Genomic DNA, 13,920 nt, shown 5'->3' on the forward strand with positions numbered 1-13,920 from the left:
TTTTTTGCTTTGTACGTTGCTCAGAGTGGCTGGGTAGCCAGCCAGATGAGCAACTAAGAAATCGAATAAATAAATAAATAAATATTTGTCCCTGTTTAATCTGGATTTACCATTTCCACTTAAAAAATTTTTTTTTACTTGTGGAATTTTCTGCAGAAGCGGTAAATGGGAAAATAGCATGGGATAGCATTCTAATGGGAAAATACCATCCAACACTATTTTAATAAGGGTGACGCTGTGCAAAACGTGCATGCATGAGCAGCCTGGGTCTGCAGCTGAGTCCACAATAAACTGCCGGGTGGAAGTGCCCTCTGACCACAGCCGTCTTCTCTTGCACATTGGACAGGTATTTTAAATAATCATGGGTGTTGGTTAGTGTCTGTCTGAACATTTGGCTAGTTTTGGCAGACCTGGGGAGGAAGTTTCACCCTCACCCACCTCCACCCTCAGTCACTCATTTTGGAATGGAAGAAGAAAACTAAAGGAGCTTTTCTTCGGAGTGGTGGGAGAAGAAAGGGGCCATTGATTCATTAGTGAACGTTTTCATACTTTGGCAGTTTCAAGTGAAAAAAACTCTTGAAGTGCCTCATTAGAAATATTTACTGACTTGTAGAACTTGGCTCATGTCATGAAGAGTTTGTAAAGCTATGCTTCTTTATGGAACAGTCTTTAACTTACCCTGTACAGCTCATATTAGCAGCACAGTAAATATGGTACTCAAAACACATACACATGTAGTGGTGGTGGTGGGGAGATATTTATTTATTTATTGTATTTATATACCGCCCCATAGCCAAAGCTCTCTGGGCGGTTTACAGTAACTAAAAACATTAAAAACAGATATACAAATTTAAAACACATCTTTTAAAAACAATTTAAAACACAATTTAGAACACATGCTAAAATGCCTGGGAGAAGAGGAAAGTCTTGACCTGGCGCCAAAAAGATAACAGTGTTGGCGCCAGGCACACCTCATCATGGAGATCATTCCATAATTTAGGGGCCACCACTGAGAAGGCCCTCTCCCTTTTTGCCAGACTCCCAGCTTCCCTCCGAGTAGGCACCCGGTGGAAGGCCTTTGATGTTGAACGTAGTGTACGGGTGGGTTTGTATCAGGAGAGGCGTTCCATCAGGTATTGTGGTCCTAAGCCGTGTAAGGCTTTATAGGTTAAAACCAGCACCTTGAATCGAGCTCGGAAACATACAGGCAGCCAATGCAAGTGGGCCAGAATCGGTTTTATATGTTCAGACTGTCTGGTCCCTGTTACCAATCTGGCCGCTGCATTTTCCACAAGCTGCAGTTTCCGAACTGTCTTCAAAGGCAGCCTCATGTAGAGTGCATTGCAGTAATCTAACTTGGACGTTACTAGAACGTGGACTACTGAAGCCAGGTTATCCCTGTCCAGATAGAGGTGCAGCTGGGCCACCAACCGAAGTTGAAGATAGGACTAGATTATTTAATGGAAGGGATGCCAGCTGATTAAAGAACTAATAGTCAATCATCTGCTTTTTGATTGATTAATATATTTTTTCATATGTACCAAACAGTATAGATGCCTTTTGGAGATATGAAGAAATGTAATAAAGTTAGAATGGAATAAACCAAAGCTGCCATGTTGTGAGATGGAGCATTTTTTAATATTCTGTATATGTTTTTGAGATTTTTTGTAAGTCACTTTGAGTTTCATTCTGAAAAAAAGCTAACAAATATAAATAATAATAATAATATTTCTTTCATGCTCTATTACAGTGGTACACCAGCACTAACATAGATTAAAATGAAACAGTGTGCCCTCAACTAATCAAAATAGCCCCTCACTGATTAATCAAATAAAGTTTTAGTTGATTAATCTATTCGTTCAGTAGTTCCCAAACTCCCCCCCCCACAGATCACTTGAAAATTGTTAATGGCCTCTGCAGACCACTTACTGATTTTTCTGTCTGTTGAAGCAATTGTGATGCGCTGTGTGTGATGTTGCATGATTTTTAATTGTATTTTATTGCTTCCTTTATTTGTTTTCGTATTGTACGGTATTACAATTTGCATTCCATAGAACTCAAATGATAATACAATAAGATAAAATATAAGAAAAGAAACAATAAAATACAGTGAAAAACAATATGGATATTTAATACGGACATGCTGCGGACCACCTGAATGAAAGCTTGCGGACCACTGGTGGTCCACAAACCACAGTTTGGGAACCCCTGTATTAGTTAAACTGATTAATGTGTGCTGCCTAAGGATTCTCCCTCCACAATAGTATCTTATTGACTTATGGGGGCAGGAAGAAGGAAACTACATATCCATGGATAGACCTAGACTGCTACTGTGAATTCTGTTATCTGTACTGTTGAAATTTGCTGTTGGCCTCAGTACTGATTCTCAAACTCAAGCAAGTGTGCTTGCCATATCCTTAAAGTGTGAAGGCAACGGCACATGTTTGTAGATATGCAAGAGCCCATAATGGGCATATGCTGGGAAGCCCTACGTGGCTGTAGTTCCTTGACACTTGTTCTACTGTCCCTCAGTCAAATATGAAATTGACAAATAGGCCATCTATTGTGGACATGTCCATGGTGATATCATTTGTGTTGTAGTATATATTGTTGTTTTATGTGGATGTATTAAGGGTTGCATCCAATGTAGCACAAAGTAAGTGTCTCATCAGTGGAAGGATTTCCGTTTGCACAACAGGACTTCCCCCTTCTCCTCCCCCTGTGCCCCCTAAAGCTGTTCTAGCGGCTCCCCCAACCCTCCATAGCAGATTTGAGAAGTACATGGGATGCGCAGGGTGGGTGGAGAGGGGGGACATCCTGTTGGTGTGAGCAGAAATCCTTGCTCTGATGGTATAAGTAAGCTGAATACTGCCTAAGTTTTTAATTTGTAACCTGCTCTGAAATTGCTTGCAATGAAGAGCAAGATAGAAATTCTTTTAATAAATTAAATAATAAAGAAATAGCAAGGTGTGAAATGAAAACAATTGAAGCCCCTTTTAAAACATTTTCTCAGGCTCATCATGTGGTGCCTCCAGTCTGTCACTGTCTTGTTGGATGGATTCAAGTGCATACCATAAATTTAGGTTTGTGCACTTAAAGTGCTCTGTCACCCTAGTTAACAAATTCATGTAAAAATCAGACTTTTTGCCATTAGGAAAGTGATGGGGAAATGCCTTGAAAAGTGTGGGATGAATGATTAATGGGAAGATGTGTAAACACCCTGCAAGGAAATGAGGATGAATGCTCGCAGTCATATAACTGCCCTGTAAACAAATGGAAACAAGTGCTCTTGTAATGACCAGACATGGCTTATGCAGAGGCTGTGAAAGCAAATCAGAATGAATGCTAAACGGGTCATCTGCAGGAGCCCATGGGCAGCCCTGTCATGCGGCAGGGTAAAGCAATCTGGTACAGGTGGCACCTGCTAAAAGGAAATGTCATCCTTAATATTTTTTCTTGATTGAGATTTGGGATTCTAGAATATTTTGTGTTAAAATGACACACCAAGAATGGCTTCAAAAATAAACAAGAGAAAGAACCATCAGCATTGTGCAAGATCTTTTTTTTTTTTTAAAAAAATCATATTTCAACTGAGCACTACTTTAGCGTATCCCTCCCTCCAGAATTTCACAGATGAAAACAGGGCCATATTTATAACCCCCATTTTTATACCAAGTATTACTGCCTCGTAACTTGTTCTGAATATTACAGGTTGCTGAAGCTTCTATTTTGTCCACCTTCTGTGTTTGTTTGCTGTGCAGTAAATAGCCTATCCTCCACTTATTTAAAAACCAAGGATGTAAATTTTCTTTTGATTAGAGAGATACTACCAAAGCATAATTGTACTATAGTATGCTATCTTAATAACCAGCTACTGCAGTGTGTTAAATGACTATCTGTGTACTGCAGACTTTGTCAACTTGGAGCCCTCCAGATATTTTGGACTACAGCTTCCATGAGCCTCAGCCATCAGCCCTGCGCTGGCTGGGGCTGACGGGAGTTGTAGTCCAAAACATCTGGAGGGCACCAAGTTGACAAAGGCTAGTGTACTGCATGGTGCCTTTGTGTTAATGGCATGTGCATTAATGTACACTAGAACAGGGATGTGGATCCTGGTGCACTCCGGAAGTTGCTGGTCTACAGCATCCATCATCCCTGACTGTTGGCTATGCTGGCTGGGCTTATGGGAGTTGTGTCTAACAACATCTTGAGGGCCACACATTCCCCATCTCTATACTAGGGACAAGATACATCCTTTCTCCACTCTGATTTAGGCCCTAGAGGAAGAGCTAAACCCCTGAAGGGCAACTGCACTAATAAAATGTTATGAATGTTCAGAGGGGAAGCTGTATTAGTTTATGGATCTAGTCCATGAAAACTTAATGTCACAATAAATCTTTTGATCTTAAGATGCCACAAGGTTGGTTGTTTGTTTTGAAATTTTAACAAGACATCCCCCACAGGCAAATAACAGGGATGAAATAGGGAATTTCTAATTATTTACCAGATACAGCTGCAGATACAGGGACAATTGGACAATATGCTTTAGATGCCTGTGGTGGTGGCTGTTACCAGCAAAACTATAGTAGTTTCACCCTGAACAACAAACTATGTGACAACTTTGGCCACCAAAAATTACACGGAAATAGCTGTTTTAAAGTTTCTTTTTCATTGAACCTTAAACAGACACATCTTCTTACTGTTTCCTATGAGGCTGGCATGTTAGAGGTCCTGCAAGAATCTTATGGCTAAGAACCTTCGTTTTGTTGTCAACCTCCCTGCTTAATTTTGTGGTGTGTTTTAATCTGCAATTAATTCTTTAAGGTGATTAGTCACACTGATCATTTGATTTAAGCTTGGAGCCCTGCTTGTTAAGGTTTAGCAATGAAAACATGTGCTCAGATGCCAAAGAGGTTAAGGAGACATGCGATTAGGGACATAGTATTCTCTAAATAAGTGATTTTTCTTCAGTCTTTCAAAAAAACCACCTGCAGACATTTTTGTGGTCATAAAGCTCTTGTGTGAATTAGCACAGAGGATCGTAACTGAGCTGGCTTTGCAAAATGGCATGTTCCTTGTCACATGAACACTCAACAGCAAAAAATAAAAATAAAATTAAAAAAAGGTGCAGGTTTTTAAAAATGTTTTTTACTTGTCATCTAGTTCAGGACCCACATGCTTTCATGGACATCTGAAGGGCTAAAATCATTCTTCAGTAGATCTGTTGAAACTTTATGTGACTAATCAGTGAAGGTCAATTTTAAGTGATGGGTCTGTGAGTTGAGGGCACACTCATATGTAGGGAGGCGTAATAGCTCAGTGGTAGAGTACCAGTGTGACCACATAGACATCACCAGAAAAGGGGGCACAGATTTATTTATTTATTTATTGTATTTATATATTGCCCCATAGCCAAAGCTCTCTGGGCGGTTTACAATAATTTCCATATGCTCATTTAGATATATATGTGTACATTTATTCATAATTACTAGGCTTTAAAAAGAAATAAATATATATCTTGGCATAGCGGGGGGAAATTATCAGATGACCTTGCTGTCCAGCTGCTAATAGTTGTGAGCAACTTCAGGGCCCCTTGTTCTTCCTTTTTATCAAGGATGGCAGTGGGAAAAGTGGCCGCCCTCTTCTAAAATAGAATAGACACTGTCATCCTTGACAAAATTGCTTTTGTCTTCTTCATGATGAGGTTTGTTCTTTCACAGTGTGTGACTAGGCAGGAGAAGGAGGAAGGAGATACATATTTATTTTGCTCTTCTTAACCGATAATGATAAGCCTGTCTTTGATCCACCTCTGCTCAAAGGTGTCACACAAAGTGCTCCTGTTTATATGTTGTTGCCACAAGCCTGTTTGGAACGTTCCCTGCTCTGTAGGGCAGCAGTTGTAGCAGCTTTTACCCAAGTCTTCCTTCTGGAAGGAGAAGGCATTTGTAGGGACTATTGGGGGATCTGGGGGCATCTTCCTAGCCTAACATCACTGCCTTCCTTCCTTCTGTTTTAAGTGAGTACATGTTAGCCTCTCATTTTGGGAGAGTGCCATCAGCTAAATGAGTTAGCTGGGGCAGGGTGGATGTTTGTTTCGGTAGGGTAGCTAATCCAAAAATTATTCCTTACAGCCCTAGAGTATCTCTGCTGATGATGGAGGCCTTGCTTGACTCTTAATTCCTTGCCTAATTGCCATTTGGGTATCTGAACATGGAGCTGAGACTGCTTTAGGTCCGCAGTGGCCCACATAGTCCTTCCTCCAACTCCAGTTCCCTTCTCCCACCTGTCACTTTGTTTCTCATTTCCTCTTCCTCATTCCCTGCTCTTTTTCTTTTGTTCCTCTTTCCCTTGTCCCTCCCGTTGCTCATCCTGGTATTCCTCCGAGTCCCACTGTTTCTCATATCCTCATTTCCCTCCGCCTCCCCCGCACTCCTCCTGCTTCTTCCTCCTTGCACGTACAGTCATGCAGGTAAGGGCCACAGCTTAATGGCAGAGTACATCTTTGCATGCAGAAGGGCCCAGGTTCAGTCCCTGGTACCTCCAGGTAGGGCTGGGAGAGACTCCTTGTATTAAACCCTAGACAGCTGCTACTGGTCAGTATAGAAAATAATGAGCTAGAAAACGAATGGTCTGCCTTTGTATAAGGCAGCAACCTATGTTCCATGTCTCAACACAATGGACTTTGGAAGCCTGTTTTGTGAGCCCTGCTAGTTATAACTGAGTGGAGTGATTCACATATTAGTACTGTGCATGGCAGCCTTTAAATTATTTTTTGGTAGGAATCTGCCCAATTCTTGGAGTCTAGGCTTAATTTTTTTTAACCTCTGCATACCATATAGAACTCCCAGGAATACTGGCATGCCCATTGCGTTTGTGGATGGTCCTTTTTCATCTGCAGTGCTGTAGGCACAGGCCACCCAAGTTCAGCATTAGAGGGAGTGGAACCTTTTCCCTTTCCTAATATTTTATTTTTCTCTCTCTATCCCTTTTCGCTTATTAGATTGTTGATGGTTTTTGGGGGGCGGGTGGGTGTGTTTAGCAATCGGTTTTGGTATCTGGACTTTGAAACCTAAGTTGATTGAAATAAATTATTGCCTAGGAGTCCTAGCAAGCAACAGTGGAATGCCCATACTGTCTCAGTGCAATATATAGAGATCACATCGTATATTTAATAAAGTAAATGCTCCTCCAGTGAACATCCATCAGAGTAACTTTCCACTCACAATAGCATCTGGATCCTTGTGGATTTTTGCCATTTCAAAGGCAGTTGTCTCAGGGTCCAAGTCATCTCCTTTGCTATCTACTATCACAGTAGTTGGGAGAAAATGATCTTTTGTGTTCTTTGTCTTCAGATGCTTAATTTTTACAGCATAATTCTATGCTGTAAAACTCAGAAGAAAGCCCCACTGAATTCAGTGGGACTTGTTTACAACTATGCAGAGGATTAGATTACTGGATTTTATTTTAGTAGGAGCAATTTCCTAGCAGAGAAATTCTATCCACAAGGTTAATGCTGCAAAATGGCACCTCTAAAGTGGCTAATGGACCCTTTTACCCATCCACACCATATTTTCCACTGAGAATGTTTTGGTTTTATATCATACAGATTTTAAAATGCACAATAGGTTTCATAACCTTGTTTGTGTTGCTGAAAGAGTTTGACAGTGACTGCAAAAAGAGATGTTATCTGTGACATTTGTTTTTAAAGTTAACACGATTATCTATAAAACTACCTCCCATGCTTTTCTTATAGATAGATACTTTTCACTCCTCCCATAAAAATGGCAGCTTTGTCTCAAAATGCATTGTTGCTGGAGAGATATTCTTGCCCAATTCAGGAAGTGATTATTTCTTTGTAACTAGCGAAGGGCTTGGAACAAATCCTAAAAGGGTTTATCAGGAGTTGCAGGATTATTATAGCCAATTAGTATAGAGAATTTTGGTTATTTGCAGCATGGCTAATGTATTGTGGATGGAATATAGTTTTTGGATGCATGGATTAATGCAAATGTTTTGATTGGTTCTGTCTCACTGGGGAGCTTTACTTAGCCAACCACAGCACAAGGAATTGCAGCAAACGGTTACAGAATTTATGGGCCATCTACTGTACTGCAACACTTAGAATGGTGTTGAGAATTCAGATAGCTCATGGCACAAGGAAACAGCTTCAGAAAGTGAGGTTGTGCATTGCCACCTCCTCTTTTCTAAAGCATATTTTAGGGTTCAGGATGTGGCATCCACACTTGATTCAGGAAATGGTTGCAGAAAAGGTAGGGAGGGTAGCAATTAATTTTGTCTATAATGACTGTGTGTCCTACTTTGGAGTCTATTTGAATGGCTGTATGGTTCGAGGCAAAGAGCCATAAGAAGGGAAGTTTAGCACCTGCGTGGCAAACTGAGCAGGCACACAGGTCACCTGGCCACAGTCTTCCCTACCTTGCTGAGATTGTTGTAACCTGCCTGGAACCTTTGGGTAAAGGGCGGGTATTAATCATTACTACTAGTATTACTATTATCAACAGTAATATAATATATTAAATAATGGTCATTATTTCTAAATTTGAATCAGTATATATAAATGAACATATGCAAATCTGTGCCTTATTTGCTCTTTTTGGGGGGGAGAGTCCATCGCCTTTTTGCTGATGAATAAGTGGCCACCATTCTTGAGTCTCCTCTCCATCTGCTTTATGAAGCCAATTGCTGGGTTGAGATGGGAATTATGACCAAACAAGTATGCCAGGCCTAACATGGCTGAAGATCGGTGGCCCAGATCCCACAGGCTGCCTGGCAACCAGTTAGATACCATTCTTCCTCCTCTCTGCTTATGTTTAGGAGCGTCAGAGAGGGAGAAAAGAAATGGCAGATAAAGTGGCAATGATGGTCCAGCATCTGGTGGGGAGCAGGAACTGGAGCAGGGGTAGGGCCCACTTGGGGGGGGAAGGAAGAGGGGAAAAGCCAAAGGTGCAGAACAGGAAGGGCCAGTGCACCCCGGGCTGCAGCACTAGACTCTCCATGTGGAGTCAGAGCTACACTGCACCCCCAGCCAGAGCTTGGAAAAGTTACTTTTTTGAACTCCAACTCCCATCAGCCCCAGCCAGCATGGCCACTGGATTGGGCTGATGGGAGTTGTAGTTCAAAAAATGTAACTTTTCCAAGCTCTGCCCCCAGCCCATATCTCTGCTAAGGGCCAGACCAGACAGACGTGTTTATAAGCACATGTGTGCTGATTTGTCTATAAAGTGGGATGAAAACCCCAACTTTTTTTTTAGACTGAATGGAGCATGGGAGCAGGATAGGACTCAACCCACCTCCTGCCCTGCCTTGCCTCCTCCTGCTCCACTGTTTGAAACTATTTTTGCCTACTCAGCTCCAATGCCAGATGTGAGCTGGGGTAGGGGAAAACTGCTTTAAACAGCAGAGCGCAGGGAGGGGAGAAGGTTTCACTCCAGCCCCCCCCCCCCAGTGTAGGCTAAAAGGTGAAAAATGTTATAACCAAAAGTAGCGTGCATGTGTTTGTTAAACATCCATGTGTCTAGTTGGGCCCTCAGTTCTCCTCTCTTCTACCTCTGTGTTGTGACTGACTGTGTCAGACTTCCAGAGGGCTGTGTTGCCCACTTGCTTTATAGGAACAATTACTGATGGACCTTTTGCTCAAGCTGTCCTGTGAGGCACCAGGATAAGTAAGAAGGCCAGCTGGTAACATTTGTGATTAATTGTTTAATTGCACGCTCCTGGTTTATCCCATCCAGCCCTGTAGCCAGTCCTCCTTGTTAGGTGGGGCAGCCACATTTCTAGGTGGGGCATTTGAGGGGGAGAGAGGCACAACCGGAGGATGTGAATGCCTGGCTAGGGGAAGGCAAAGGCAATGACCTTCCCCTTTACTCCTTCTCCGTCCAGAGTGTGTGTTAGCTTACATGAATGAAGTTTAATCTGTTGAACTGCCTACCCTTTTTGTAGAGATCCCCAGGAATACCAGATTCAAAAGCTTGACTTTGCCTATAGCTACCGTCCCCTTTCACCGGTGGTCTGTCCCTGTGTTCTGATTCTTCATGAACTGAACTTCTTTGGTAATGCCAGTGAGCTTCTGAGCTTGGCTTTAATGCTGCATTAGATATCTCAGGTTTATATTCCACCTGAAAAGCAACTTGTCCATCTTACAAGTTTAGGGAAGGGCAGAGAGAAAGCAAATACTTTGGGGTGCTTTTGTTAACTCCTCCTTGAGAATCCCTCCTTCTTGTCTTCTTGTTGGCCTTTAGATTTTCCTTCTTGTTGGACAATCAAGGGAAACTCTTTAGCTGGCTGCTACATAACGGAGGAACTAAGCAATTAGAAACTAGTTGTGGAATTACTGTGTATGTAAAGGACTAACTAAGCAATTGGAAACTAAGTGGGAAAAGCAATTGGATTTTTTTTCCTGGTTGCTGGGTTGATTTTTCTGTACAGAAACCTGAAAAGGGCTCACACTGAGCATCATGTATTGGGAAAATCACCCAGCTAGCTAACTGTAGTGTATACAGCAATATTTCTATTCCTCTAGTGCTGTTTTCATCCTTTGCCATCAAGTACTCAAGAAAAAAAAGCAAAACAGAGCCATTATGTCTGTGAGTGCTTTAAAAGAGTGCATGGTTAGGCTAGGCATTTTTTTTTCCAGATCACTTTAAGTCATTTCTGTATTTCACCCTTTAGCAATAAGCACTCAGACCTGTTCTAGTCATTATAATAACTGCAGAATAAACAAACTCTTACCTTTTACTGCAAACAAACATGCTTATTAATTGCTGGCTGGATAGAAGAACACAGCTGAAACTGAAAAGCAGAGCAAAGGAAAATCCGGGAGGGGGTGTCTAACTTTACCCCATAGTCCTACATTCTAATATTTAACTTTCAAAAGGTCATACAGGCTGGTTTTTTCAGGATCACTTAATTATAGTGTGATTGTGATCATGAAAAATCCATCGTCAGTCAGGGAAAGTCTTGAGTGACTAGACTTTTGGAAGCTCTTCCATGAGGCTTTTGTTGTGCCCTCACCCTGCCTTATTCACTAAATTTTTCAGAGGCTCCTATTCTTAAATTGCTCCAGTCCTTAAAATGAGCTGTCATTCTTTAAATGGAGGTTGTCATTGTCTTCTCATGTCACAAATTAAAAATACAATTTCCCAAAAAAATCCTAGGGCGTGGCAAAGCACATCTCGGGGGGGGGAGGTGCCCCCATTTGTCTCCTGCTGGCTACAGACATGATCCCATCTATCTTCAAAGTGGCCACCAATGTGGATGGTTTTAAAAAGGGGATTAGGCTAATTCAGGAAGGATAAGGCTGACAATGGCTACAAGTAGGGTTGCCAGGTTCATGGCCTGAGACTGATCCTGTATCTTTAGGAGAGGAGAAAGTCAGCCAAGTGCAGGTGTCCTTGCAACACTGGGAGAATTCAACCATGTGGTTTTTCTCATTACAGTGTTGCAAGGACACCTGCACTTGGCTGACTTTCTCCTCTCCTAGGATCAGTCTCAGGCCCTGAGCCTGGCAACCCTAGCCACAAGGCACAATGGCTAAGTTCTACCTAGAGTGTCTGAGGCAGTATACCTTTTAATACCTGTTGCTGAGAATTGCAGATAGGGAGAGTGCTGTTGTAGGGCTTCTTGTAGGCATCTGATTGGCCACTGAGAACAGGATGCTGGACTAGATGAACTTTTGGCCTGATCCAAAAGGGCTCTTATGTTTTAGTTGGATTTGAATATTGGAGTGATCTGGCTTTCCTGCAAATTCCAACAACAACAACAATAATAATAAAAATTGATGATGATATGATTATGATATTAGTAAATTGTAAATCATTACATTAGTAATTGTGTTTTTCATCAGCACTGCAATATTTTAGTCAATGAATAGGTCTAACGAAAAAGATTAAAAGCATAACAGTTGGCTCAACGTCTGTTTTAATTATGTTTTTAGTGCTTCTTATGATTTTGTACTGTGTTTCACTTGTTTTTGTTTTGTGAACTGCCCAGTGAACTTACATTATGGGATGTTTATATAAGTTTAGTACATAAATAAATAACTTCCCGTCCCCTTCCCATTCAGCTGTGTCCCGCAGTAAAGCTTACTTTGCCTTGCTTAAATTATCTGCTTGAAATTCTCTCACATACACATCAGCAACATGCAATTTTTTGCTGCTCTCTAATTGAGACCCATTAGTACCATGAATTCCCCCATGTCATTTTTTAAAAATCATAGTATTTAGTTTATTGTTCTTTGTTCGCTGTTATTTGTACTAAGACAACTGAGTCCTGCAACCTTTACAGTTATGCAAATTTGCATTAGTTTATCCTATAGCTTTAACAACTCTGCATAATTTACTCTGGTCTGGTTAGTTATGAGGAGAGACAATGAGCTATGTGTGGTCCACAGTGGCCCAGTTCTCATGTTCGATTATGCCATAGTTAAACTATGGTTTGCTGTGAAAGCTGAGTGTGCTGGTGCAGGCTGCTGAAAAGTTCTCACTATGCTCCTCCCATGCTGCTGCCGCACTGCACATGATGGCTTCTCATGTTGTCCAAACCTAGGGTCATGGTTTGTTTCTCTCTAAACAAACCATAAAAAGTAAGACAAGAACAAACTTCGGTTACCGCTTGAGAAACAAATCATGAGTCTGAGTTTGGACATGAGAAGCCAAAATCTGGCCTGTTTCCTGATGGCACAGCAGTAGGAGAGCAGCATAGTGAGAACTGTACGTTTACATTAAACCATGCTTAGTTTTTAATGATGTTTTTCATATGATATTAGGCGTATTTTTGTGAAGTCATAAAGGCCAGAAACTTGCTTTAAGAAAAGAAAAGAAAAGATAGCTGATATTCTATACCCAGAATTATATTTTGCGCTATTTTTGGCGTTGCTGCAAAGTCACAGCATACACACAGCATCAACTTTGCTGGACTGGCCATGTTGTTCGAATGCCTGATCATCGAATTCCAAAGCAGCTACTTTACTCCCAACTTAAGGATGGAAAACGGAATATCGGTTGACAGCAAAAGAGGTTTAAAGATGTTCTTAAAGCTAATCTTTAAAAATGTAACATGAGCATCGAGAACTGGGAAGCTTTGGCCCATGAGCGTCCCAATTGGATGTCGGCTATTATCAAAGGTGCTATGGACTTTGAAGAAGCATGAGTACAGGGCGAAAAGGACAAACGAGATAAGCAGAAGGCACATCAAGCAAATCCTCATCGTGACCATCTTCCATCTGGAAACCTATGTTGGCACTGTGGGAGGCTGTGTGGATCCAGAATTGGCCTCCACAGTTACTTACGGACCCACAGTTAAAGACCTACCCTGGAAGACAATCTTACTCAGCCACGAGTAATCTCCAGTGAATGATACACAGCCCTGACAATCTTGAATTCTGTGTGCACATGTGTGTACAAAATGCAAAACTATAATGATCCATTAAAAAAATCTTTAAAAAATAAAACCACTGTAATTTAGTAACAATGGAAGGGTGTGGTGACAAACTATAGGGGAGTCTGCTTTCATTTGTAAGTTCATAAAAAATGATTCAGTTATGGTAAAATATAATTGATTGTATGTCTGTTGCTGTGTAGCTGATATTAAGGCACTGGAACTTCCCCCTCTTGAATTTTATTTGATATCTGCTTTATGATGATGCTAACAAGGAATAAAATTAACTCTTGTTAATCATTAATGTCAGCTTAAGATAATGTCTAGTAGATCTTTTTTTTAAAGAAAAGGTTATTGTAGCTATTTTGCTATAAGCAGCTAAGGTGGGCTCATCTTCAGCCGTAGCCAGAATGAGACTGCAGTCCTCTCTCCAGTTTCATAATACTCAGAATGCTTCTATTTACATCACTGTGTGCAATGCAGGGCAACGGGCTGCTGCCGCTGCCGTTTCTGCTGCTGCCAGGA

At 41.3% G+C, this 13,920-nt stretch overlaps 2 protein-coding genes across 11 annotated transcripts in view; one reads left to right on the forward strand and one right to left on the reverse strand.

Moving 5' to 3' along the window:
• Positions 1-13,920, reverse strand: part of LOC133387807 (tripartite motif-containing protein 2-like) — a 54,404-nt gene that overhangs the window by 39,852 nt on the left and 632 nt on the right. For 3 of the 5 annotated variants that reach the window (XR_009763580.1, XM_061633435.1, XM_061633410.1), the window contains exon 2: positions 11,585-11,757. Coding sequence is in view for 1 of the 5 variants with exons in the window: in XM_061633400.1 (XP_061489384.1) it covers positions 11,595-11,650 (56 nt within the window). In the remaining 4 variants the exon portion in view is untranslated. Of the gene's footprint in view, positions 1-11,584; positions 11,758-13,920 lie in introns of those variants that run through there. The other 2 variants (XM_061633400.1, XM_061633426.1) reach the window with 2 other exon arrangements.
• The window catches only part of PSD3 (pleckstrin and Sec7 domain containing 3), a 188,773-nt gene that overhangs the window by 18,497 nt on the left and 156,356 nt on the right, over positions 1-13,920 (forward strand). The window lies entirely within an intron of this gene.

This window comes from Rhineura floridana, chromosome 1 (genome assembly GCF_030035675.1).
Source record: "Rhineura floridana isolate rRhiFlo1 chromosome 1, rRhiFlo1.hap2, whole genome shotgun sequence".
NCBI classification, from domain to species: domain Eukaryota; kingdom Metazoa; phylum Chordata; class Lepidosauria; order Squamata; family Rhineuridae; genus Rhineura; species Rhineura floridana.